At 39.7% G+C, this 23,316-nt stretch overlaps 1 protein-coding gene and 1 pseudogene across 7 annotated transcripts; both read right to left on the reverse strand.

The window, feature by feature from the left end:
- Positions 1 to 4,832, reverse strand: LOC107309330 (C-C chemokine receptor type 9 pseudogene; annotated as a pseudogene). Its single transcript, XR_014942697.1, has one exon. The product of XR_014942697.1 is annotated as a C-C chemokine receptor type 9 pseudogene (transcript).
- Positions 4,833 to 5,444: 612 nt separating this feature from the next.
- Positions 5,445 to 22,716, reverse strand: LOC146761879 (DNA topoisomerase 2-beta-like). 6 transcript variants are annotated; one of them, XM_085537718.1, is made up of 12 exons: positions 22,661 to 22,716; positions 21,474 to 21,566; positions 19,892 to 20,013; positions 18,937 to 19,085; positions 18,142 to 18,373; positions 16,238 to 16,372; positions 15,561 to 15,761; positions 10,430 to 10,625; positions 10,212 to 10,303; positions 9,366 to 9,769; positions 7,837 to 7,912; positions 6,244 to 6,808 (listed from the first exon to the last, which is right to left on the reverse strand). In XM_085537718.1, the coding sequence occupies exons 3-10, from the start codon at positions 19,913 to 19,915 to the stop codon at positions 9,626 to 9,628; spliced, it is 1,173 nt and encodes a 390-aa protein (XP_085393844.1). In that variant the 5' UTR covers positions 19,916 to 20,013; positions 21,474 to 21,566; positions 22,661 to 22,716; the 3' UTR covers positions 6,244 to 6,808; positions 7,837 to 7,912; positions 9,366 to 9,625. The 6 variants fall into 6 exon arrangements, with proteins under 6 accessions (XP_085393847.1, XP_085393844.1, XP_085393842.1 ...); XM_085537716.1 differs by lacking the exon at positions 7,837 to 7,912 and adding an exon at positions 8,269 to 8,427 and having other exon boundaries at positions 6,258 to 6,808; XM_085537717.1 differs by lacking the exon at positions 6,244 to 6,808 and adding an exon at positions 8,269 to 8,427.
- Positions 22,717 to 23,316: the final 600 nt, after the last annotated feature.

Raw genomic sequence — 23,316 nt, forward strand, 5'->3', positions numbered from 1 at the left:
GTAACATTCAAGACCTCACTGCATAAGGAAAAGTTTCCTATAGGCCTCGTAGCCTTCACACCCTGCCGTGAGAGGCAAGCTGTATGGTTACCTACCGCTGTAGAGATTGCAGGAGGGATCTTGACATCTGTATCAGGCATTGGAGGAAACGAGAGAGATCTGCAGTCTCTATTTCCCCTGGCAGTTTTCTCTTGCTACAGGGCAATCATGCATCACATTCTCTTGGGGTTCTCGGTCCATCCCAGCAGAATGGGCACCACCTGAGCTATGGGCCGTCCAGATGCACAAGCGTAGCAATTGCTATGGTTGAGACTCTGGACAGTATACTTAATCAATTCTACCCAGGCATTAACGTCCCCATATCTTGTTTCAGTTTCAACTGTTTGTCTAAGATCTTTTATCTCCTTAATTGTCATAACTGCAGTGTTTTAAGGAAGATTTTCTACCCCTTTTTAAGCTCTTCCCTATCCTGGACATTCTGGATATTTTCAAGGAGTGTATCTGTCCAGCCTCAATTGGAGTTGTCCACCATACATCATTCCACACACTACAAGAGTCCCTTATTCATATCAAAACTATCAGTTGTTCCCTCCCCTGCATTATTGTCAGATTTCACTATTTCCAGATAATTATCAGGATAACAAATGGGTACAGCAGTAAAAACTTTTTGTTACAACAAGGAAAACATTTTGTGAGCATTAGTTCTATATAGGTTATAATATTCTCCCACTTAAATACACAATTTATTTACCTATTTGAGGAGAAGTTAAAGGTTATTTAAAATAATAATAAAAAATAAAAAAAATATATAAAAAAACTTTTCATGATTTCCTTCTAATTCTTATCTTTTAAAGGTTTTTCTGTGGCAACAGTTCCCATGCCTCAGGGCTAGTGGATGCCTTTACCAGTGTGTCATAAGTCCATCCTTTCTCGGCTGTTCTCACAGCTGTTTCTGTCTTTAGAAGTACTTGGAATGGTCCTTCCCAGTCAGGTTGCAGCTTTGTCTCCTTCCCGGTCTGTATCAGGATCCAGTCCCTGGCTTGAAATGGGTAATAGTCCTTGGATCCTTGCAGGTGGTATGGCTGCTTGCTTAGCTGCACTGTGTTTACGACCCTTCTCAGCTAACCAGCTGTAAATAACACTCTCTACAGAGTTCTGCGCAAATCACAAATGCCGCCTTTACACATACAGGAAAAGATGCACATATCTTTCAGCATTTATTTCTCTAAGGAAAAAAAAGAAAAACGGTAAAAAGCCCTCAAAAAATGTATATCAAAGTAGATCCCCAGATTTACTGTGTTAGTTAGGAAAGCAGTGCCAAGCCTTGCAGAAAAGCGGTGTTTACCAAGATGCTTTAATGACTGATAGTCACCTAATGCCAAAGCAGATTATTAAAATTGGTTATTTACAAGAAAGCCTCCTGAGCACTAAAACAAGCAGCATAAACTCAGCGGTGCCGGGATTGTGAATCGGGATTGCTGGGAGCCTTGTGGTACCGCAGAGCTCCCATGCTCTTCTGGTGCCAATGTCGGCCCTTCCCAGTTCCCAAGAAACTTAGGCTTGATGCAGCTCCCACCTACACGCACCTTGTACCCCACCAGCCCCAGGAGGAGCATCTCAACCAAAATGTTGCTAATGATGGGTTTGAGGTCTTACAACTCTCTGTCTCATCAGTTCTGGGTTAAACGTCTTTTGTTGTCATTGCAAAGGTACCAGCTCATAATTGATGGTTTGTTGAATCGTCGGTTTGGGGTTTGAGTGCTCAGGGACAGAAAACTCAGAGCATCCAATGGCCTTGAATTCTTACATCAAAAAGCTAAAATACAGGAGAAGGATTTAATTCTGTAGTTAGTACAGAATATTAGCTTTCCTTTGCCTGTCCCACAAAGCAGCATTGTGCCCAAGTGTGCAGGGAACAGCCTTCACTTTCTGAAACCAGGGAATGTCCAAAAATTGAGTTATCGTGGAGCTGGCCTGCAGCAAGCACCCAGCTCCTTCTCACTGCTCCTCGTGGATGGGAAGATGGTTCATCCTTGCATGCTGCTCATGGCTTTCCTGAGAGGCTTGCTGTTTGGGCTGTGCTTTGAGCCATGGATGGGTTCTAAGAGCTGCCTCAGAAATAGCTCTTATCCTTCATCAGCTTGGCTCACAACATGCCTGGCTCCATTTTGCTGCATGGTGCTGAAGGTTTCACTTCCCTACGTGAACGAGGCCTGGTCTGGCTTGGCAGGGCACAAAGAAGGCACATGTAGGGCCCTCAGTGTCCCTGCTTAGTCCTGGACACAACCACGGAGGCCAGCCCTCTTCCAAGGCAATCTTCAGGGTGCAGGAACGATGTCTGAAAGGACATACTTGATACCCCTCAGGAGACACTGGCTTACACAAGGATTTGGGACGAGGCAGGAACAACAGAGGAGGCCAAATGGGTGCTGAGGGTGAGTGAGTTCCTCATCTGCCACCGCCCCAGCATGGCAAAGGACAAGTTGGAGCTGTGGTCCTGGCTGTCACCCAAGGAGGAGCACTGCTCCTGGCCTCCAAGCCAGTAGCGGCCTGTGCTCTGCACCATCCTGGCCAGTGCCATCCTGAAGCGCTCCCCGGCAAAGACATAGAGGAAGGGGTTGAGGCAGCTGTGGAGGAAGGCGATGCTCTGGGTGACCTGCAGACCAGTGTCTAGCCCGTTGATGGTCTGGCAGCTGTACACCGCCCCGGTGTACATGTTGATGGTTTTGATCAGCAAAACAATGTTGTATGGGCACTGAGAGAGGAGAAAGGCCATGATGATCATGATGATGATCTTTAAGGACTTCTGCTTTTGGCATCTTTTGGCTTGGAGGAGGGTGTGGATGATCAGGGTGTAGCAAATAACCATGACCAGAAGCGGGAGGAAGAAGCCAACGTTGGGCAGGTACATCATTTTGCACACCGTCACAGCACCGATCTGCTTGCTCTGGCTGTACATGATCTCAGGGAGGCACAGGCTGACAGATGCCAGACAGACAGCCGTGCACACGAGTTTGCTGCGCGGGATCCTCCTTTTCTTGGAAGATTTAGCTTTTGTTGCTTGAACAATGGTGATGTACCTGTCAAAACTGATGCATGTTAGAAACAAGATGCAGCCGTAGAAGTTGATCTTATACATGCTATTGACAACTTTGCACACTCCTTCCCTATTCTAAACTGTTCTACAGAGCTGGCATGCACTAGAACATGCACTGAATTTTAGTTGCACTTGGGAAGTACTGAACAGTCCCTTAACTTCAGTTACATCAGATGTAAACAGGGTTTCTGTGTACTTTTATGATGAATTAGCTCTAAACACCTGCAACCCCCTGAGAAGTCAGCTTTGCCAAAGTATCCCTTTGGCTGAGTTTCTTCTTTTATAAGACAAGGGCTTGTTGAATTCTGGTCCTTACTCCACAGTTTGCAGTGAGGCAGTATTTACTTCTGGCATTGCACTGCACCTTCCTAGCACGGAGCCCCCAACATTTCGCCCTCCCGCAGGCTTTGCAGATCCCATCCAGCTTAGGAATTGGGAAGTACGTTCCAATTTATAACGCCTTCCAAGTGATCTCAGTTGCCTTTAATTTCTCAGCATCGTTTGGTACCATTTTGGTTCCTTCTGGGAAAAGACGCGGTTCATCTAATTTACTGTACTGTGCTGTTGGCTGCTGTGAGCACCATTTTAAATCAATTTGTTAAGGAGAGCTCATCTTGCTAAATTTTCCTGCCATGAAATGAAGGAGCTCACTTACTTACATAATTTTGTATGCAGAGCTATAGAGGGAGACATCAAAGCTGTTGAAATAACATACCCTGAAATTACTACCAATGATGCTATGGAAAAAGAAACTGCACAACTCATCCTAATAGAGAGGATTTCTCTTTTGTTTTCTTCTTTAAGGTGCGGAATGTGTCATTACGCTGAAAATGGAAATTCCTGGATCCATGCCGCCTCTTATTCAAGAAATGTTGGAGAACTCTGAAGGACACGAACCACTGACACCAACCTCAAATGGAAACACTGCAGAACACAGCCCGAGTATCTCACCTAGCTCGGTGGATAACAGCAGTGTCAGTCAATCCCCTATGGTGCAATAAGACATATTCCAGCTACATCAGACATTCCTAACACCTTATGTACAGGGATGAAAAGCAAGAAAAAACATTTTTACTGCTGCTTACTTTCTGGATTCAATATATATCTATATATCAATATATATCTATATGTATATATATAGATAGGTAAAAACTCAACAAAGACCAAGACATTTTCATATGTATTGATATATACTCCTTGCTGTTTAAACTCTTTCAAATAGAAAATGCAAACTTTTGAAACTCTAAATCAGCCATTTCATGCAAAAAGAAAAAAAGAAAGAAAAAAAGAAAAAGAAAATAAAAATAGTTAAGCTTCTGTTTTCTGAACATTCAAGACTGCATGGTGACAAGACAGATCTCAGACTTTCAATTCTGCTTGCATTTCTGATGACTTTGTACATACAGATGTATGGCTGTACTTTCTGTACTGGATGTTTGGTGCTTTCCTTTTGTCTCTCGTACCTAAAACGATCAAGGCACCAACCAGATGAAACGGACCTACTGTACACATCCAGAAAAGGAAATTTCAAGGACTGTCTGATCAGTTAATATGAAAACTACTCTTGGATGCCCTCAGTTTGCATCTCCTTCCTTGTAAAAAGTACACAAAAATCCCTGCACTCACAGAAAAGACATCGGTGTCAGCATTAACTGCCAGATCAGTTATTCAGATGTCATTGGTTCCACTGTTAACGTCACTTTAAAATGGAAAAAGTGGTTTATTACCTGGCTGGTGACCTATCTACACCATTAAATACTGCATTTCTACAGCAATGATAGCCTCCAAAACAGAAACACTTCTCAGTGTTACCATGTTTTTGTTTACTTATTCACAAGCCATTAGGGAAACTTCATGGGATGATAACCAGCTGACTCATGTACAGCTATCAAATGGGTGAGTCCAGGGTATTTCCTTTAGAGTTGACCACCAGGAACGAGCTGGGCTATGCGGCCTTCCAGGTGCTAGGGAAGTACAGACAGGACTTCCAGAAACACAAGGAGAGAATCTGCCTTCTTGGCCTTCTTAAATCACCATGAAGCAGAGTGAAAACTCTGGTAGAATGGTTAACAGATTTAAAGTGTCTGTTTCTTAGGTTTCATTTAAAGCACTAGTGGATTTTTTTTTTAAATTTTTTTTTTAAATATATTCTAGCAAGTCTGTGATGTACTTTCACTGGCTCTGTTTGTACATTGAGATTGTTTAACAATGCTTTCTATGTTCATATACTGTTTACCTTTTTCCATGGAGTCTCCTGGCAAAGAATAAAATACATTTATTTTAAAAAAGCACCCATGTGGCAGTCGCTCCCTCCGCCCCAACGTTACACACACACACACACAACAAAGAGTTTTCCATTTTTTAATGTTTAAACTTTATTTCAAAAAGCAGGTTTGCTGTTTGTAACCATGACAATTAAAATGTGCTTTAGCACCGCTGTCTAGAACATCTCTACGAGCCAGTCAGACAAATACATGACATTTCAATGAGTAAAAAAGAGCATAAAACTGTAGGTGTAAGAACAAGATGTTAAAATTCCTACACACAAGAATAAAAACCATCAATTACATTTATCACATAAAATAAGTCGAATGTAGAAAAGTTGGCGACAGAAGGGACCAAAAAGACAACACAAGATAGTCGCTGGAAAACAGCTGTGTGCTCTTTGGGCACTTAGTCATCATCTTCACCAGACTCTGCAAAATATTTCACTTCTTTTCTAGCCCGACCTGTCTGGGGCTTCGGGGCAGTTTTGGAGGCAAAGCCAGACAGGAAGATTTCCACATCAGAATCCTGGTCAAAAGTGGCTTTCTTGGATTTCTTTGGAAAAGAAAAGACAAATCCTTTGAGAAGCTCTGTGCGTTTCACATCGTGACATTCAGTCCTGAAGCAACTATTCTCCAACAGCTCTAACATAACCACAGCTACAACCCAGTTACTACATCAGCACCCCGCCATAAGAACATGCATCGTTCACTGAAAGTGAGCCATTAGGTTATTTTTACAAGTGGAAAGGACCATTAAGAGGACTGACCTTGCACGGTGATGACTTAGGTGCCTTCTTCATAGAGTTGTATTCACCTTCATTATATGAGTCAGATGCTTTCCTTTTCGTTGCCCCTCTCCCTTTTCCTAGGTGTGAGAACATAATTTCAATAAAACATCAGAGTTCGGCACGCTGGAAAAAACAGCAGGGACATTGCTACATCTTATCATGTCTGCGTGTAATGTTGAAGTTCATTTACAGCTCAAGCTTCTTCTCAAAAGGCAGAAAATATAACATAACTGTTGATTTTCTCAGTTTTATCCCTCTCTTTTATACTACTTCTGGAGTTACCGTTCTCTCTAGCAATCTTTAAGCAATCTAAACTAAAAGGCTGAAATCTCTACATAGTAAGTATTGCCATTATGGTAGAAAGAAAGAAATTAATATCATTAAGAAGCTGGAAGAAATTCACACCTTCTCCTGCAGTGCCACTGAATTTGAAATACATGAATGCTATTCCCACTTTTAAGATGATGATGGTGAAGAGATGATGCAAAGATGGAAGTGAAGAACTTGAAAAAAAGGCTTGATTTAGAGGGTAATCCTACACTTACCTTTTTTAGCAGCTACTGTTTCACTTAGAATTTTCTCTGTTTGTTTTGGGGTGAAAAATGATGAGAAAGCAGGAAGAGAATCCTCCTGGTCACTGTCCAATTTTGTTGTATCTACAACCACAGAGAATGTTCAGAATAAGATTTGTTCACTGCATATTTTAAATCATCCTTATCGGTTACAGTCAAGATCAATCTCACAGATACACCTTTCTGATACTACAGCTAGGCTAAGCGTGTACCATGTGCCTACTATACAAGCCATGTTCCTCTAAGCATCAGAACCAATTATTTCTTTTCCCCTGCATAAATCTCAATACCATTATTCATAAGACTACTGCATTAAGTTTCTATTTACGACATAAAACCACATACATATTCTGTAGAAATTGCTAATAGTAATCAGATCAGTGAAAACAATACATTTTTACACATTTAAGTATAGTTATGTTACCGCATAAATATCAGAAAGGGGAAGTTACTCAGCAGGGCCTGCCTCAGATTACAAAGGTACTTGAGAAAAAAAAGTCTTATTTGAATCTAGAAGAATGGAGGCACATAATTTAAACTGCTACCAAACATCAGAAGTTGTGCAACCAGCAGGAGCAGGGAGGTGATTCCCCTGGCTGGTGACCTATGATTCCACTCAGCTCTGGCCAGGCCGCATCTTGAATGCCATGTTCAGTTTTTGGTCTTTCACTACATGAAAGAATCCAGGCCCTGAAGCATGTCCAGAGAAGGACAACAATGCTGTAAGGAGACTGGGGCACAAATCTTATGGTTGGGAGAACTGGGATTGTATGCTGTAAGTAATACAGAATTGTTTTGAAGTATTTCTACACATCTCTTTAAGGAAGAAAATCAGATGAAATACTTATTGTGGTATATTTCCCTTCTCAGAATGTGTAAAAAATACAATTAATGCAAAATTAGTTCTCATACAAGCTTAATGATGACTGTGTAAGGATATCTCACCAGGCTCCTCCTTCTCTTTCTTTACTTTAACAATATAGGCTGCTAAGACTGCTGTATTCACCGCGTCATCCCCACCACCCTCAGCTTGCACACCAAATTCTTCATCAAATTCCATTGTTATTGCTACAGAATCAGCATCACCCTAAAAATATTAACAAAGTTACTACCTTTGGGTGCTGCGGTCTTCTTTGGAATGTCAAATTCAGAATCTGAGTCAGAAATTGCTACGGGATCAGCATCACCCTAAAAATATTAACAAGTTTGTCAAAATAAAATTATACCTTTATATTTCAACAATAAACTGCAATACATTTTTTAGAAGAGAATAAATTAAAGTAGACTATTATATTGACTATTATAATAGTACTGGAAAAAAAAAAAAAAAAAAGCAACGAAAACACTCCAGCAATAAGTAGTCATAATAGGTGTTCAAATATAAAATAAGTCCAGCATTAATTTCTTTACACATTGAGTTAGCAAAACATCACACATACATACAGTACTAATGGGGTTTAGTGGGGTCTAGTCTTTGGATTTGCATTATCAGCACAGAAAAATACAGCAGTTAAATAATGTAACTGCAGCAACAGTTGGTTTACCTTTTCCCTTTTCAGCAGTTTCCTGCTGGCATCACCAAATGGTGATGACATGGTCTCTTCCAACTGAAGCTTCTTCATCTTGGGTTTACCTACTTCACCTTTTATTGGTTTGTCAATCATACCAGCCAGAATGTCATCTCTTTCCTGTGCTTCTACTTTCTAACAAACAACCAGGGGCGGGAGGGAAACATGTTCATTTTCAGTAAAGGCAAAGTGGAACATGGTGCTTTTTCAGTATTTATTAACATGGAGCAGAAGACCGCCCTTAATTGTCTGCTGAATTATAACGCACATTTTACTAATGGAAAATCTGTCACTTAATCTTGGTGAGTTCTCCCCTACTTCATGTGGTTAAAAACTACACTTTTTTTCAAGCTCAAACAAATGGAAACTTTTGGACACTTTGGAATATCTTCCTTTCATCAAGTTTCTCTTCCTCACTTGTATCTCCAGGTACTGATATAACTTTTCAGTCCTTCAGTGTTTAAAGCAAGCAGTGAGCTTTAAGAGTAAGTTTTATAAGGCACATTTTCCAGCCCTTTCCAGTTTTTTATTACAGAAGTTGAGGTTTCAGCACAGAATACTTCCAATTGCATCTGCACCATGAATGTGCAGAGGAATAAACATTTGTATTATCCTGCGTTACTTCAAAAGATTACATCAGCCATTTTCAGGAAGCACTGAAGGTTGAGGCTCAGCAAGTTACCCACCAATACGCCTTTACCTTTTTGCCAGAGATACTAATGGTGCAAGGTAGAAGCCTTTTGTCTAGCACTTCTGGTCTACATGCTTTGTTCCCAGATTTGTGGCTTTGAATTTGATAATCCTACTCACAGATTTTTTGTCATTTGAAAACAAATTTGTTCCTGGTAGCTTTTCTTTCACTGACTTGGAAAAAGAACTGTACTGTACGGACACAAGAAACAGTCCCTGAGGACAACAAATAGGAAGTCAACTGCCCAAAACAGATTTCCAACTTGCCCCTATATTTGAAGATCAATCTGTTTGGTTTTTTTTTTCCCTTGTTTTCTTTCTTTTTAGTTTGTTTATTTTGCTTATTTTTAATATATATTTTTAGAAAGATTTGTAAAACATACTTCAAGCTCCTCAACAAAAGCTGCTAAGTCTTCTTTCCAGAGATCCGAAGCAGATTTCCTTTTAAGGTCATTTAGTTCTCTCTCCTAAAATGTGAAAGTAGCATATAAATATAAGTTTATAAGTTATGTGTCAGCTGAATCATCAGTTACAAGTAACTTAGTACATACTATCTGAACAGAACATTCACAATTGGGCACATCAGTAATTATTAAATCATTTCAGAATAAGCCTCTCACAGCACACCAACCTATGAATCTCCCTACTTAATGAGCTCTTCCACTTTCTCTTTTGTGAGTGACCACAGAGACATGTTTAAGATATAGTTAAAATCAGGGCCAGAAGTTGATCCAGAAGCAGAGGAAGCATCATCATTTGAGTTTTGTGGCTCCTCCTCTTCCGCTGCCTGAAGTGAAATATTCAGAATTAGACATATGATTAATCTTAGCTCTGTAAATGAACAACAGCAATTCCCCCAAATACCCTGATGGAATACTAAGGTGTTTCCTCATGGATTCAGTAACAAGAAATTTTTACTTGTCTTTTCCAAAAAGCCATGTTCCTGTCAAAGTGCTATAAAAACCCTGAACGTATGAACTTCTCATTCTCTACCTTTATATTATCTAGTTGTCTTAGAATTATCTATCTGGAATACCACCATTATGCAACAATATTTTTATGAAAATTCGTGTTTGTAAGAATGATAGCCAATGAAACGTAGCAATGAATAATCTTGTTAAAGTGTTGTGTCATAAATTAATCAGACTACTACAAAAACTTACATCTTGATAAATGAATATCATTTATAACAACAGCATCAAATGTATCCATTGAATTCTGATCATCACCTTTTCCTGCGCTTCTTTCCAAGCTTTAACTGGATCGGATTCATAGCCCCTCTGAGCCAACATTTGAATCACGTCTCTTTTTGATCTATTCTCTACAACACAAACAAACAAACAAAATCAATGCTGTGAAAGTCAATGTCTTAGATACAAATACATTTTACTACATTTAAATCACTTCCAGATTTCCTCCCAGTTCTATTTTAGAGAGTGTTACTCACCTATGGTAATTTTCCCTTGTATCTTCTGTAGAATGAAGCAAGCTTGGTTGTTTAGCTTTGTAGATTCAGCACCCAACATTCCCGCAAGCCATTCCTTACGTAAACTATAATAATGTAATCGCAAATCAACGAACTCCTTCAAAATGTCTTGTACAGTTTCATACTTATTTAAACATCCCATATGATCAAAAAGCACCTATAAAAGAGAAAACATATGGCCTGAAAGAGATTTCATAACTCAAGATTTTTAATCTTCATGTATGAGTTTATTTCTATTGCTCTCACATGCACGCTATTTGAAGAATAGCATTTTGAAGACTGACAGCTCAAACCTTCCTCAGGGACTATACGGCACATAGCTAGATAGGTTATATTTTTATTCACAAGTAAACTTAACATAAGATTTATGATTATATCTTCAAGGAAGAAAGCCAGTATATGGAGAGGACACCAAAATTCAGTTGAAACTATAATTTTATCTAAATTCACAACAACAACAACAATAATAATAATAATAATAATAATAATAATAATCGTATAGCAGTTGAAGAGTATTTTTTATAATCTCTAACCTCCAATGTGAGAACTGCCACTTTAAACATCTCAGAAATCCTTCAAGTACAAAGAAATAAATCATTTTTACATCACAGGCAAAATCAGTTCTGCCTTGTTACCTCGATCTGGTAACCTGGAAAGTCAAGTCCCTTTGTGAATGTGTATCGACGGCCCCGACCAAGTCACAGCTGTTTGTTACACCATTATGGTGAGCAGTAAAATGGCGTTTATTGGAATGTGAGGGTCCCTTATATAGGTATCCAGTTTCATCTTTATCTTTTTTACATATGCATGACCCAGCAGGGGAGGGCCTATCACGTTACATCCCGAGGGTCCGATTTCGCCTAATACAACATTTCCCTCTCCCCATGCTTAACAAAACCATGCCCCGTTACAACACAAGCGCCGATCCTAATCCTAATATATAAAAGTGTTAGTCCTTATTTAAATTTTGTGGTGAGTTATTTAAAAAGTGACGTAAACATGCAGAGGTATGCGGTGCAGTGTGTAATAATGTTAGTGGTGTTCTAACCAGTATGTCCAAGGCATCTTTGGTTATATTATACAGTTCATCCTTCTATGCAAAGCTTCTCGTATATCTGCTGGAACTCCATTTTCTCATTCAAAGTCCTTGCACCTGTGCCTCTTGAGCCAGCAGCAGGAAATCTATTGCAGCTCTTTTCTGTAAAACAGCATGCCTGAAAGAAAAGTACTCAGCTTTCGATTAGTTTTCCATTTCTCCCAGACCGCCCTTTTGGGTGATCACTGTATCAGGTTTTATTTTTCTCGATGGGACCCATAAAATTTTTCCTGATTCTCTGTCCTTTACTGCGGCATAACCTCTTCGTTCAAAATGATTGATTGCATAATGTGCTGTGCCAATACTTCTGCCTGCTGGGCTATTGGGATCCTACCACTGTGACCTTCCCCCTCCCCAAGGACACCTATCTTGTCCTTCAGGAGACGGTTAGCCCTTTCCACAATTGCTTGCCCCTGGGAATTCCCAGCGATGCCTGTCGAGTGAGATATTCCCCAATGCTCCTTGAGTAGATCTCGAGATGAAGCACGAGCCATTGTCTGTCTTGATGTGTCGCAGCACACCAAGGACCACGATGGCAGTGGCCCAGTGTTGCTGAGCTGCAGGGGACTTAAATGTTAACATAACCATCACCACTCAATCAAAACCTTGACTGATAATGCACTAAACATAAGGTTACATGTAAGGTCATAATTTTTTGAGTTGACACATACACAGTCATTCAAGCATTCATTTTAGACAATTCTATAAATGAAAATTTCTAAGCTAATGTATTATTACTTATCGATAACTATGAGGTGGCAAACCACCAAAAGTTGAGAGAAGGAACACAGTAGTGATGGATGCGATAGGCAGTGCCTGCAGGGTGTCCCCTGCTTCAAAGTGCACTTTGCCTTTCTCACCCATCACAGATTCTCTCCTGTTTTAATTCTTGCTAGAGATTGCAAGGTTTTTTCACATGTGCTCCATATATGCATGGCCAGTGCATGATACAGAGCCCAGGTGGAACACCTGCTCATAAAACATAACAAACCACTATATTAGATCTCTCTACAATACAAACTACTCAGAAAAATTAACAGCTATAGTCACTTATTTCTATTGTTTGTTACTTGCTTCACCCTTAGCTCTCCCCTCCCTTTTTCTTTTAATTGGTAAGCTTTTTCTTGTTGATCGACTCCTACTATAGTTACAAAAATCATCTAAGGATAGTAATTCTTGATGCAGTACAGAGTGAGATGCACCTGTGACTGTCAGAAAACAAATATCTTTGCACTGCTGTGTGCACATTGCATTCAGCCCACTACGGGCAAAACTCATCCTGGGATCTTCAGATCCTGCTCTAGTACAGCTGCCACCGTTCCATCCAACACCACCACCACAATTCCCCCTCCATACAATTTCCAAGCTCCATCAACAAATTTGTCCAAGTACCCTACCCTAGTTCCCTAAATGTGTATATTATTGGGAGAAAATGAGGACATTCTTGCTCGGACTAGCAAGAGACCTTCAGAGGTGCAAAGAGCTCTGCAGACAAAGAGGGAGAAAACTTTGTCTGTAATATGGTTCCCAGAAGGGGAAGTGATTAACACTGAACCAGGGGCACGAGCACTCAAAATGTTTTGCTTTTGTCCCCATTCAGAAGTAACGATTTGTTTACTTTCACAAGCGGCGGAGGGCGGGGGGGTAGGCAGTGAGGAGGGGCAGCGCGGGGGTTTGCGTCCTCTTGCTGGCACTTAAACTGCTAGAGCAGATCACATTCAATATTTTAACTCACTGTTCTTTTGTAACCTTTTCCCTGTTTTTTGTTTTTCACAATTCCACTACTCGTACCCTCAATTACACTTCCATGTAACATTAATAATTCCACATCCATATAGCATTCATGTTTACACATCCCTATAACATTAACAGTTCCATATACCATTTGCATTTATACTTTCATATACCATAAACATTTAACAATCACAACGACAGTGACAATAATCAATACAGTTTATCCTAAGCATTCTTCCTCTCCTCCAAGTTGTCAGCAGGAGTTTAACCGACTCCAACTGCCGTGGCTCTCTCATCAGCTGGTCTTCTTTCTGCTTCAGAGACTCCACTCCAGCCCGGGGCCCCCTGACCGGGCCCCCAATTAACGATAAAAAGGAATGCCTCCCTTATCTTTGACCAATCCGAGACTTGGTTGCTCTTGTTCTCCCTTCTCCCTCCCCCCAGGTAGAGACCGACCAGCAGCCCACCCTCTTGGGGAAGGGTTATGATGACTAGGAACACCTCCGCCTCCGCCCCCGCTGATGCGGATTGGCTTCTATCTTGGTTACGCCTATCCACCCCGCCCCCCGGGGCGGAGCCACACCCACAACCCATCCCATCTCGAGGAAGGGACCCATCCTCCCGCCCCTGCTCACTCCCCTTCCCCACCTCCAAGGATGGGCGAAGGAGTGCAGAAGATACCGGTTGCTTTGGATACCGATATGGGGCCTCCGAGGAAGGCTTCTGCGGGTCAAGAGATAAGGATGTGGAATGTGTGGAACGCTGCTGGACAGGGCCGTCTGCTTGTTGTTCAGCCGGAGTGATGGGTGCGGTCGGGATGGCTCGCGCCACCTTGTCTTTGTCTTTCAAATCCTCACATCTGCAAGAGAAAAGGCCTCCCGACCCAATTCCCAAAGCAGCCCCGAGCTGAGCATCAGTCTTCCCTTCTTTCCAAGCCGCTTTCAGCGTCCCAAGCACCAACCCCCACGTTTTTAGCTCAGCATCTTTCTGCTCATTCTTTGCGCGCTCACAGAGCGAAAAAGTTAAAGAGTCCCGCTTATTGTGATCCAAAATCACCCGAGGAGAGGAAAGCTCTCTCTCCTTTTCAAGACAACTAATAACGGCCGCAAAGTCCTTCTTAGAAGGCGTATCTTTCCTACCATAGTAGGTTTTACAAAGTTGCAATACTACTCTAATGACGGAATCCATTTACCCAGAGACCTGAAGTCTTCCTGGTCTTCTACGAACTATCGGCCGTAGGATAGGCGCAGCGCTGCATTCCCCTTTGCACCCCACCGAGAGTGCTTCCACGGGCTCGAACCGTGGATACCGCGTCCGTCAGCGCGGTTTTAGCCATTGCACACTCACCTCCAGGACCTGCCTCACACGGGGCACCATTTGTTACCTCGATCTGGTAACCTGGAAAGTCAAGTCCCTTTGTGAATGTGTATCGACGGCCCCGACCAAGTCACAGCTGTTTGCTACACCATTATGGTGAGCGGTAAAATGGTGTTTATTGGAATGTGAGGGTCCCTTATATAGGTATCCTGTTTCATCTTTATCTTTTTTACATATGAATGACCCAGCAGGGGAGGGCCTATCACGTTACATCCCGAGGGTCCGATTTCGCCTAATACAACATGCCTGACTTCTGACACGTCCAGTTCAGACATTTATAGGTGGACTAGTCACCCTGGGCACCCCTTTATAGTCAGCTGAAAGAAATAAATCCCTCTCTAGGGGAACTGATCTGTCTAAAGTATCTGTTTGGTAGGTGGATGCATAATAGACTCACATAGGTATCTAACTTTTTAACATGTTTACACTAGGACAGATTGCTTCCTACACAAATACAAGCCTTACAGAAAGATTCTAGCAGTAGTCCCTACACTTATTCAAACCTGTGAAAATTACATTCACCTTGATATGGTGCATTTGCTTTTCAAAAATAATCTACACAATAGATTGAGCAAGGCCATTTTCAACACACGCATGCGTGTATTTTTGCTTTGTGACAATGTTTGAAAGTAGTACCTGCCATAAAAAGACTAGAATTCTAGACAGTTACAGTGAAGTTTAAAAATTCAAGGAGCCCAACATGATCAAAAAAGCAAGACTTGCATTATCGCCAAGACAACTGAATTCAAACAGTTCAAAATTACATTTTGTCAGCAGCACTTACGAAGAAGAGATTTGTTCAGTCGTGCCAAATTCACTGCAAAAACATTCAAGTTTACAACAAGCAACTGTATGTATTCTAATAGTCAAACAGAAAAAAGTTACCATAGAATTACAAGTAAGACTTGTTTGAAGCTTAAAGACTTTGTGCAATCCAGCAGCTTCTGCCTGTGTAAGTTTTTCTTCCGTCATCTTCACAACAAATTTCACAGTCGTATCAGTGTGGTATTCCTTGTAGTCAGAAATTAATGCTGGAGTTTCTTTAGTTCCATTCAACATAGGTTCCAGAACCTGTTCTTTGTACAACTATTAAGAAAAAGATAGCAAAAAAACATCAACACTTATTCCAACTTCTTTAAATTCCTAATTCTTTAAACCAAGCTCACAACCAAGCTAAGATTTCAACTTGTGTACCACAGCTGAAAACAGTGATAATTTACAAAACCAATATAACCTGTAAAATGAAAGCTGGGATTAGAAAAAACATAAGAGCCATTCTACAAGGTCAAGAAAGTCTACTTAAAAAAAAGGGTGGGGTAAGGGGGGGGGAGTTTGGAGGGAAGGGGATTATGTATTAACTCAGCAGAAGAAGCAGTTGTTCTTTGTAGTATGAACAGTAGATGAGATAGTACAAGTAGAACCCTCTTCTACAAAGGCAAAGAAAAGAATGAAACCATGTTTCTTTCCACATATATAAAACGATCAGAAGTGGACTAAAATGTTCTCCTGCATGTAGGATAAAACTGTTTAATATAGAGCTTTTTTTCTTCACTGTAACTTACCTGGGTCCATGTCCTTACAGGTAGCTCTGTAATTTCGATAGTGTTTCTATCCACCACAGATATTTCACCACTGACCACATACTGGTTCTGACCAAGTTCCTGAATGGATCCTTTGAAGTTTTTGTAGTTTGGAAGCTTGGAAATTGTAACAAAAATCAGTGGAATGCTAAGAAACTTACTAGTATGATAGAGAAGAATTTTTATTTTATTTTTCCCCATGCACCCTACAGTTGTCACTTTATACTGTGCTAATCTCATGCTGGTAATAATCTTATGTCATAGTAAAACATTACCAAAAAAAGCCCAAAAGATACACATGTGCAAGTGACAGAAGCAATTACCTTATTACCTAAAGAGTAGGTACATAATTAAGAAGATGTAGCTGAATCCAGGAAAATGGTATTTGTCTTTCTTTGGTTTGTTGGTTGTGAGGTTCTTTCCTTTTGTTTCAATTTTTTTTATTTTAGTAGCTTATTGTTTTGTTTTTTTTAAATTTGGTTTTCTTTTTGTATTTTTTTTTCCCAGAAAAAAGAAAACACAGCTAACACATGACAGAAAGTGCATTAATACCCCAGTCTCACTCTAAGTTTACATCAGCACTAAAAGAAATGGAGAAACTGGGCTACCTTCCCTAGCTATTTTTTTTTTTTTTTTTATTCATAGTATCATAGTATCACAGTCTCGTGCGGGTTGGAAGGGACCTTAGAGATCATCGAGTCCAGCCCCCGGGATTCGAGCCTCTGTGTAGCAGAGCGGCACTTCTACCACTTGCGCCACAGGGGGGATTCGAACTCCGGGCCCCAGTGTTGCAAGGCGGCATTCCTACCACTGCGCCACCGGGGCACACACATTCATGTGCTGTTTGGCAAAGATAGTGGAACCCATTCAGTTTAAACATCAACTAATGTGGTGACAGACTTTTAATTACTGTCATTATTTATTTTAACTGAATTGATTCCCTTATCCAGCTTACCATGCAGCCACGAACCATACCAGAATACAGAAAGGAGCTTGAAAGAGGCAGTTCTGCCACCATCTGTCACAGTGAGGCTTCAATTGACTTTGAGACTACACAGAAGGCCTAAGAGTCCTAAGGGAAGGGCAATGGATTGCATTAATTAAAAAAATTCTAATTACTGTTCCCAAGTATTTGAAAAAGAAAATTCACTGAGTCATGAAAACTGATATTGCACTCTCAGAGGCAGCGAAATGTGATCTAAGTGGAGATGTTTCTGCCCCCGTGACTTAGACGACACAAAGTAGCAATACCCATTTATCAATTAGTTGTAAAGTAAAGGTTCAATAAATTACCTTAGCTGTTGATTACAGAGGTTCTGGGTTCACACGAGTATTCTTACTGTGCAAAGTGTTTTTGAAATATACAGCACTTCCAAAAACTTCTTGTAACATTTTAAATAAAGGAGCAGAAGTTACATACAGTTTAGCAGCTGCTGACTTTCTTGAACAGTGACAGTACCTTCTCCTATGCTTACAGATGTGTTGAAGAGTACAATTTGGATAAGACGGTGGAAACTGTATATTTGGCAGAAGATAAATACTTGCACCTCATCTAAGAAATAGCAGCACAACTTTCTACTCTACTCCCACGCAAAATGACTATCTTTAGGACTTGAAACTTCAAAGTCTTACTGTCAACAGAGAACAGAAAGTCCTCTGAAATAACTGGAAATACACAAATTGCACTGTTTCTTTTCTTCAAGATGAACTTCTCCACATCACTTTCCAACAGTCAAGTAAGGCTCCCATGCAAAATTACAAGGACAGTTCAACCTCGATACTTCAATAATCAAGCATTCATGGAGTTATATGACTACATTTCCTAAGCACAAAATTAGATTTGATTACCAAGTGTATAAAATGCTAGTGTATATTATTATTTTTACCATGGGATGGGGATCTAAGCCATCCAGCATTCGTCTGATGTTGTTTACAATCTCTCTGGTATCATAGTTTGGAAGTTTGCAAGCCCATCCAGTACCGATTCCTTCAGCTCCGTTTACTAAAACCATAGGAATGATGGGCATATACCATTCAGGCTCTACACGTTGGTTGTCATCATAAAGGAATTTCAGCAAGTTGTCATCCACTGGTGGAAAAAGAAGCCTGGCTAAAGGGCTTTAAGAAAGAAAGAAAATAAAAATCTGTTTAACTGGAGTCCCACTAGTTTTCACGTCTAAGTGCTTTAACCCTCAGTGTGTCCAAATATGACCTATTTTTTTCATGTCTTCTATTCTTTGCCATTCTGAAGCTGAAATTACAATGTACACACCTCCTGAGAAGACAAAGTTCTTCCCAATGGAATGGCATACTAATAACAGATGATGTCTGTTTCCTTCCCAATTACACATGTACATAACACACTAACAACTGATCAAGTCTACAGCATTTTCAGTCTTCATCTTTATAATTCAGAGTTTAATTCCTTGAAAGCTACATTTTATACAGCAGTTCTATGCAGAGAAAATCTCTGCAGAAAACTCAAGATGAAAAACCACACATACAAATATAAGGCAAAAATTGAGCACTAACAGCTATCAAAACAGACTAATCCTCTCCTATTCCTTTCACATAAAAAAAAATTAGAATAAAATAAAATAAATCCTTTACTCTTGTGAAAGGACTACTTCGATAATAAAGCTTTTCAAAAGCTTAATGTAAACCATCGACAATATGTTTACCTTAGCATAGTGGAAATACAGCCAGGGCTGTCAGCATCCTTTCCACCATGAAGCCTGGTACCAAACTGACCAATAGGTTGTAGAAGATTAACATTGTTACTTCCAACAAAGTTCTGAGCCAAGTTGACAATAGTCATCATTAATGCTTGCTGCAAGAAAATACATGTTCACAGAAATAAACATTAGAAGTACACTCTTTCCTAATCAGTCAAGAAGGAAGATTTTTAATGTCCAGGAATTCTGTGACTAACCTGACCTCAATTTCAAAGAAGTCAGCTTGAGAAAGGAACATAGCCTCTTACTAGAGCTACTGGCAAAGCATAAAGCTCCTTCTTTTGTAGCCACATTGCCTCCCTGAGTTAAATGTCCTTGTACTCAATGCATGGAAAAACCCAAAGTTTTCTCAGATTTTTAAAACACTTTTCTGGAGTAAATAAAGGGGCAAAAAATGATTGCACCTGCTTTCTCTTGCACAAACTACTACTCACTGCATTCAAAGGCAAAGATGAAAGGATGGAAAGAGAATGAATATGGCAACTCACGTTGATATTTCAGATAAACATAAACAAACAAGAGATAGAAGCAACCATTGTTTCAATATTGTATCAGGTACTGGAGAACACTGTACCCTTCTTACCTTAAAAGACTCTATTTTTTGTTCAACACCAAAAATTTCCATTGCACATAGTTACTATGATTGAGAATATGGAATAAGTTTACTATGTACTTATCTACTTACCGTTTCTCCATAACCCATTAACTATTTGGTAATACCACCACGCATAAGGAATTGGACATAGTGGAAATATATTTTCTTTTTAAAGTATTTACTGCTCGGCTCAAACTCTTTAAAATTAAACCTGTAATTAGTAGATTGAGTCAAAAGATTTGGAATTTTAATACAGTAAACATTCAGGCTACAAATTCTCACAACTTTTCTACTCTTCGTACTCACCTCCCCATGGTGATAAGCTGACATTTCAGCAACAGAACCAGCCAGCTGAGCAACCTTTACTTCACGTTTATCATTTCTCTTAAAGCAAGTGAACAAAACCTTGCGCTGCTCTGGTTTTAAACCTAGTAAGAAGAAGATCCCATTTTCAACACATAAAAAAGCATTGGTTTCTAAGAAAAAAAAAAAAACATCTTGATTTTGGTTTGTTTCTCATTTCTAAACTCTGGAAAGAAACTTAAACTTTAGAGGGGAAAAAAATGCATACTGTAATTTTAACAAAATAAATTATTTTCAATTATTTTAAGATAATAAAAATAATAGTAGAAATGAATATTTTAACAAAAAGTTGTCCGAAGAATGGAAACTTAACCCTTTAAGCCAGTAGCACACACACTATTCTAATAAGTATAATTTCATCCTAAATGTACCCGTGCAAGTCAAGAGTTTTTTTCTTTCCAGTATAGTGAGCAAAATCTTTTTCCTAAGAATCAACACAAATCCAGCAGTGACAACTGTAATTGTAGCTTACACTTATTTTAAAGCACTCTGAAATTTAACTATTTCTGATAAAACAAAAATACATGCTATTTCTATCCCTCCTAGATCTTTTACAGTTTTAAGAAGCCATTCTCTTTGATCTTATCTTTATCGTTTAGGTACACTTGATGTACCTGTACACTTGAACTACACCATCTTTGTGGAAGGGACCTTGTTCTGATATGCAGAACTTGTCTGCATATCATCCAGTTTGGAAACCGGAGATAAATGCTTTTTCCTTTTTGTCTTATGAAACCTCAAGGTTTTTTTACCATATCTTAGTAAGCATATTTATACTGACAAAAATACAGGCAGAAATTTCTTTTCATGCTGCCTGCAGACAGCTTTACACATGAAGAACAAACTGTGCAGTAAAAGATGCTTCTTTTCATACCCACGCCATTGCAAAGGAAGAGTTAGTAAATCTGATTTAGAGAACCATAGGATGACTGCATGAAGGATCAATAAGCATTAAGAGTTTTTGTGCTACATGATGGGAGAAAACATTTCACCCTTTCATTTTTATCTAAATTCAGATACAACTTGAATTGTAATTATTATAAGCACCTAAAAGACTTGCTTTTTCTGACTGTTTAAGCAGAAGCAAAGGACTTGTAATGTCCGGGGTAGAGTTCTGGTTAATCTAAAAGGCTACAAAGCATCAGTTTAAACTTCTTCACAGAAGAACTGTCATAACTCCTCAGCGTATAAATGACAACAACAAAAATATAGAAGTCTTCTAAACTCTACCTAAATATATTGGCTTTCAAACCAAATCACAAGTTTAAAAAACAATAAAAGAGAATATTCCAACAAATCATAATAAACGGTCAGCTTACCATTAACAAGAGAGGGAACAGATCTTTCATCGTCTGAATTTGAGAAAAGGATCAACTCCTTGTTAAGTCCTTGTAGGTCAAATGTTTTGTCTCTGTACCATATAAATATTGTTGAAAAAAACCCACAGACATTTTTCACTCAATACAAACACCTTGTTACATTTAAATCTCATCCACCAGATTTGTTACTGTTGCTTAGGACTCACTTAAGGAAGGCCATGTAGTCGACGCTGTCGCGTGTCCTCCATGAAGTTTGTTAACCACTCTTTTCGATCACCAATCTTCTTCTTAATGAACGCCTAAAAAAAATTTCAGTTTCATAACATTAGAAGTGTTGATTTGTTTGTATAAGCAAATAAACAGATATGTTTGTATAAACATCTGGAAACTGGAGCACAGGAAGTTCTGCACAAATGTGCACAAGAACTTCTTTACAGTGAGGGTGACAGAGCACAGGACCAGGCTGCCCAGGGGGGTTGTGGGGTCTGGAGATATTCAAGACCTGCCTGGACGCCTACCTGTGCGACCTGGTGTAGGGAACTATCTGATCAAATACTCAGTATTTAAATAGATAAACCATGTGATTAATGCTTACATTTGTGCAGCAGTACAGGCTTGTGACCTATTGGACACTCCCGCAGAAGGTTTTTCTAACTCACATCGCTCTCAGTGACATCATTTAAATACTACTTTGAAAATCTGCATGCAATTTTAAGGTTGGGCTCACCACTTAGTATATCATCAATACAATTATCTGACGGTATTAGAAAAGATACTCCATTCCTGTTATCCTCTCCATTTCAGCTCCACTCCACGTCAGCCACAGAATGCCGGTAATCTGTAGCTGTTCCTGCGTGGCTAGAACAAGGCCTCAGAGGAAACTGACAGCTTAACAAAATTGATGTTTTATAAAGACTAAATGAGAATTTAGGCTAGCTGACTGAGAGCCTTTATGAATACAAGGCATCACTTTAAAACAACAACGTATCACTATAAAATGGCACAGAAATGTTCTGAAAGACTGATCTCTTACAGGAGTTCCCATCCAGTGAGTTTCTTCTCCAAAACAAAGAAGAGAAGAATGCATAAAGACTGAATATGCAGTTCAAGTAAAATTTTAACTACTTTGGGAAAATTCTGTGAGTTACTGAGGTACTGCTTCTTTTATTATGGAGTAAAAGACAGAGCTACCATCATTTCAAGCACTCTCCTGCATAAGAGAAAGGGATAAAGTAATATCACCCAGTTCAGCTTCAGCTTGGCTGCCTTTGTGAGCAAAGCTCAACAGTTTGAAAAGTCAGAACATTAACAATTTTTGGCTCAAAGCTTGCTCAGTGGCAGCCATCTGAGATATAACCCGCTCAACAAGCTTTTGGAATTAATGGTTAATTACCTTGAGACAGCTACCTGTCTGTGACAAACAGAGCACGATGCCCCCGGGAACTAAGCAGGAGTTACCCAACAAACAGCTGTTGCCCCGGTAACAGAAAGGATGCAATGGAGGTACCTCTCTGCCCAACTGCATATTAGTGAGATACCACTGACCAATTTGCTGCCTCCCTGCAGACCAACAAGACGCCGCTGGATCCCTGATGGGGACTATCCTTACTCTGCAAATCATTTCCTAGAATTTTTCTCTTTTCTCACCAACTTTCCCATCTTCCCATCTGTTGCTTAGAACTTGTAATAAATCAATCGGAAAACATTGGCTTCGTTTGCTGTCTTCATCTTTTTCTGGGTGTATATATATGTGTATTTGAACCATCTCTTCCAATAATTGGAGTGAGACACAGACTTCAGACCTCTGAAGGCTTCAGCTTAAGCTTTTGTAAAAACGCGTCTAAAATCCCACAGTTTTATTCTGTGTCCTTTCCATGTGTCTATATAATTCCTAGACCACTTGAGTGACAAATGACCAGAAGCATTACTAGGAAAATAAATCCTTACGAACACTGAAGAATGTGAAATAATATTTTTCTTGTCATGAGACCTGGTAGGGCCTACAATCTTAAACCCCATTATGCTTGAAGTTGAGCTTGGGGCTTGGAT

The sequence above is a fragment of the Coturnix japonica genome, chromosome 2 (genome assembly GCF_054131305.1).
Source record: "Coturnix japonica strain WE chromosome 2, WE-NBRP24, whole genome shotgun sequence".
Classification (NCBI taxonomy): domain Eukaryota; kingdom Metazoa; phylum Chordata; class Aves; order Galliformes; family Phasianidae; genus Coturnix; species Coturnix japonica.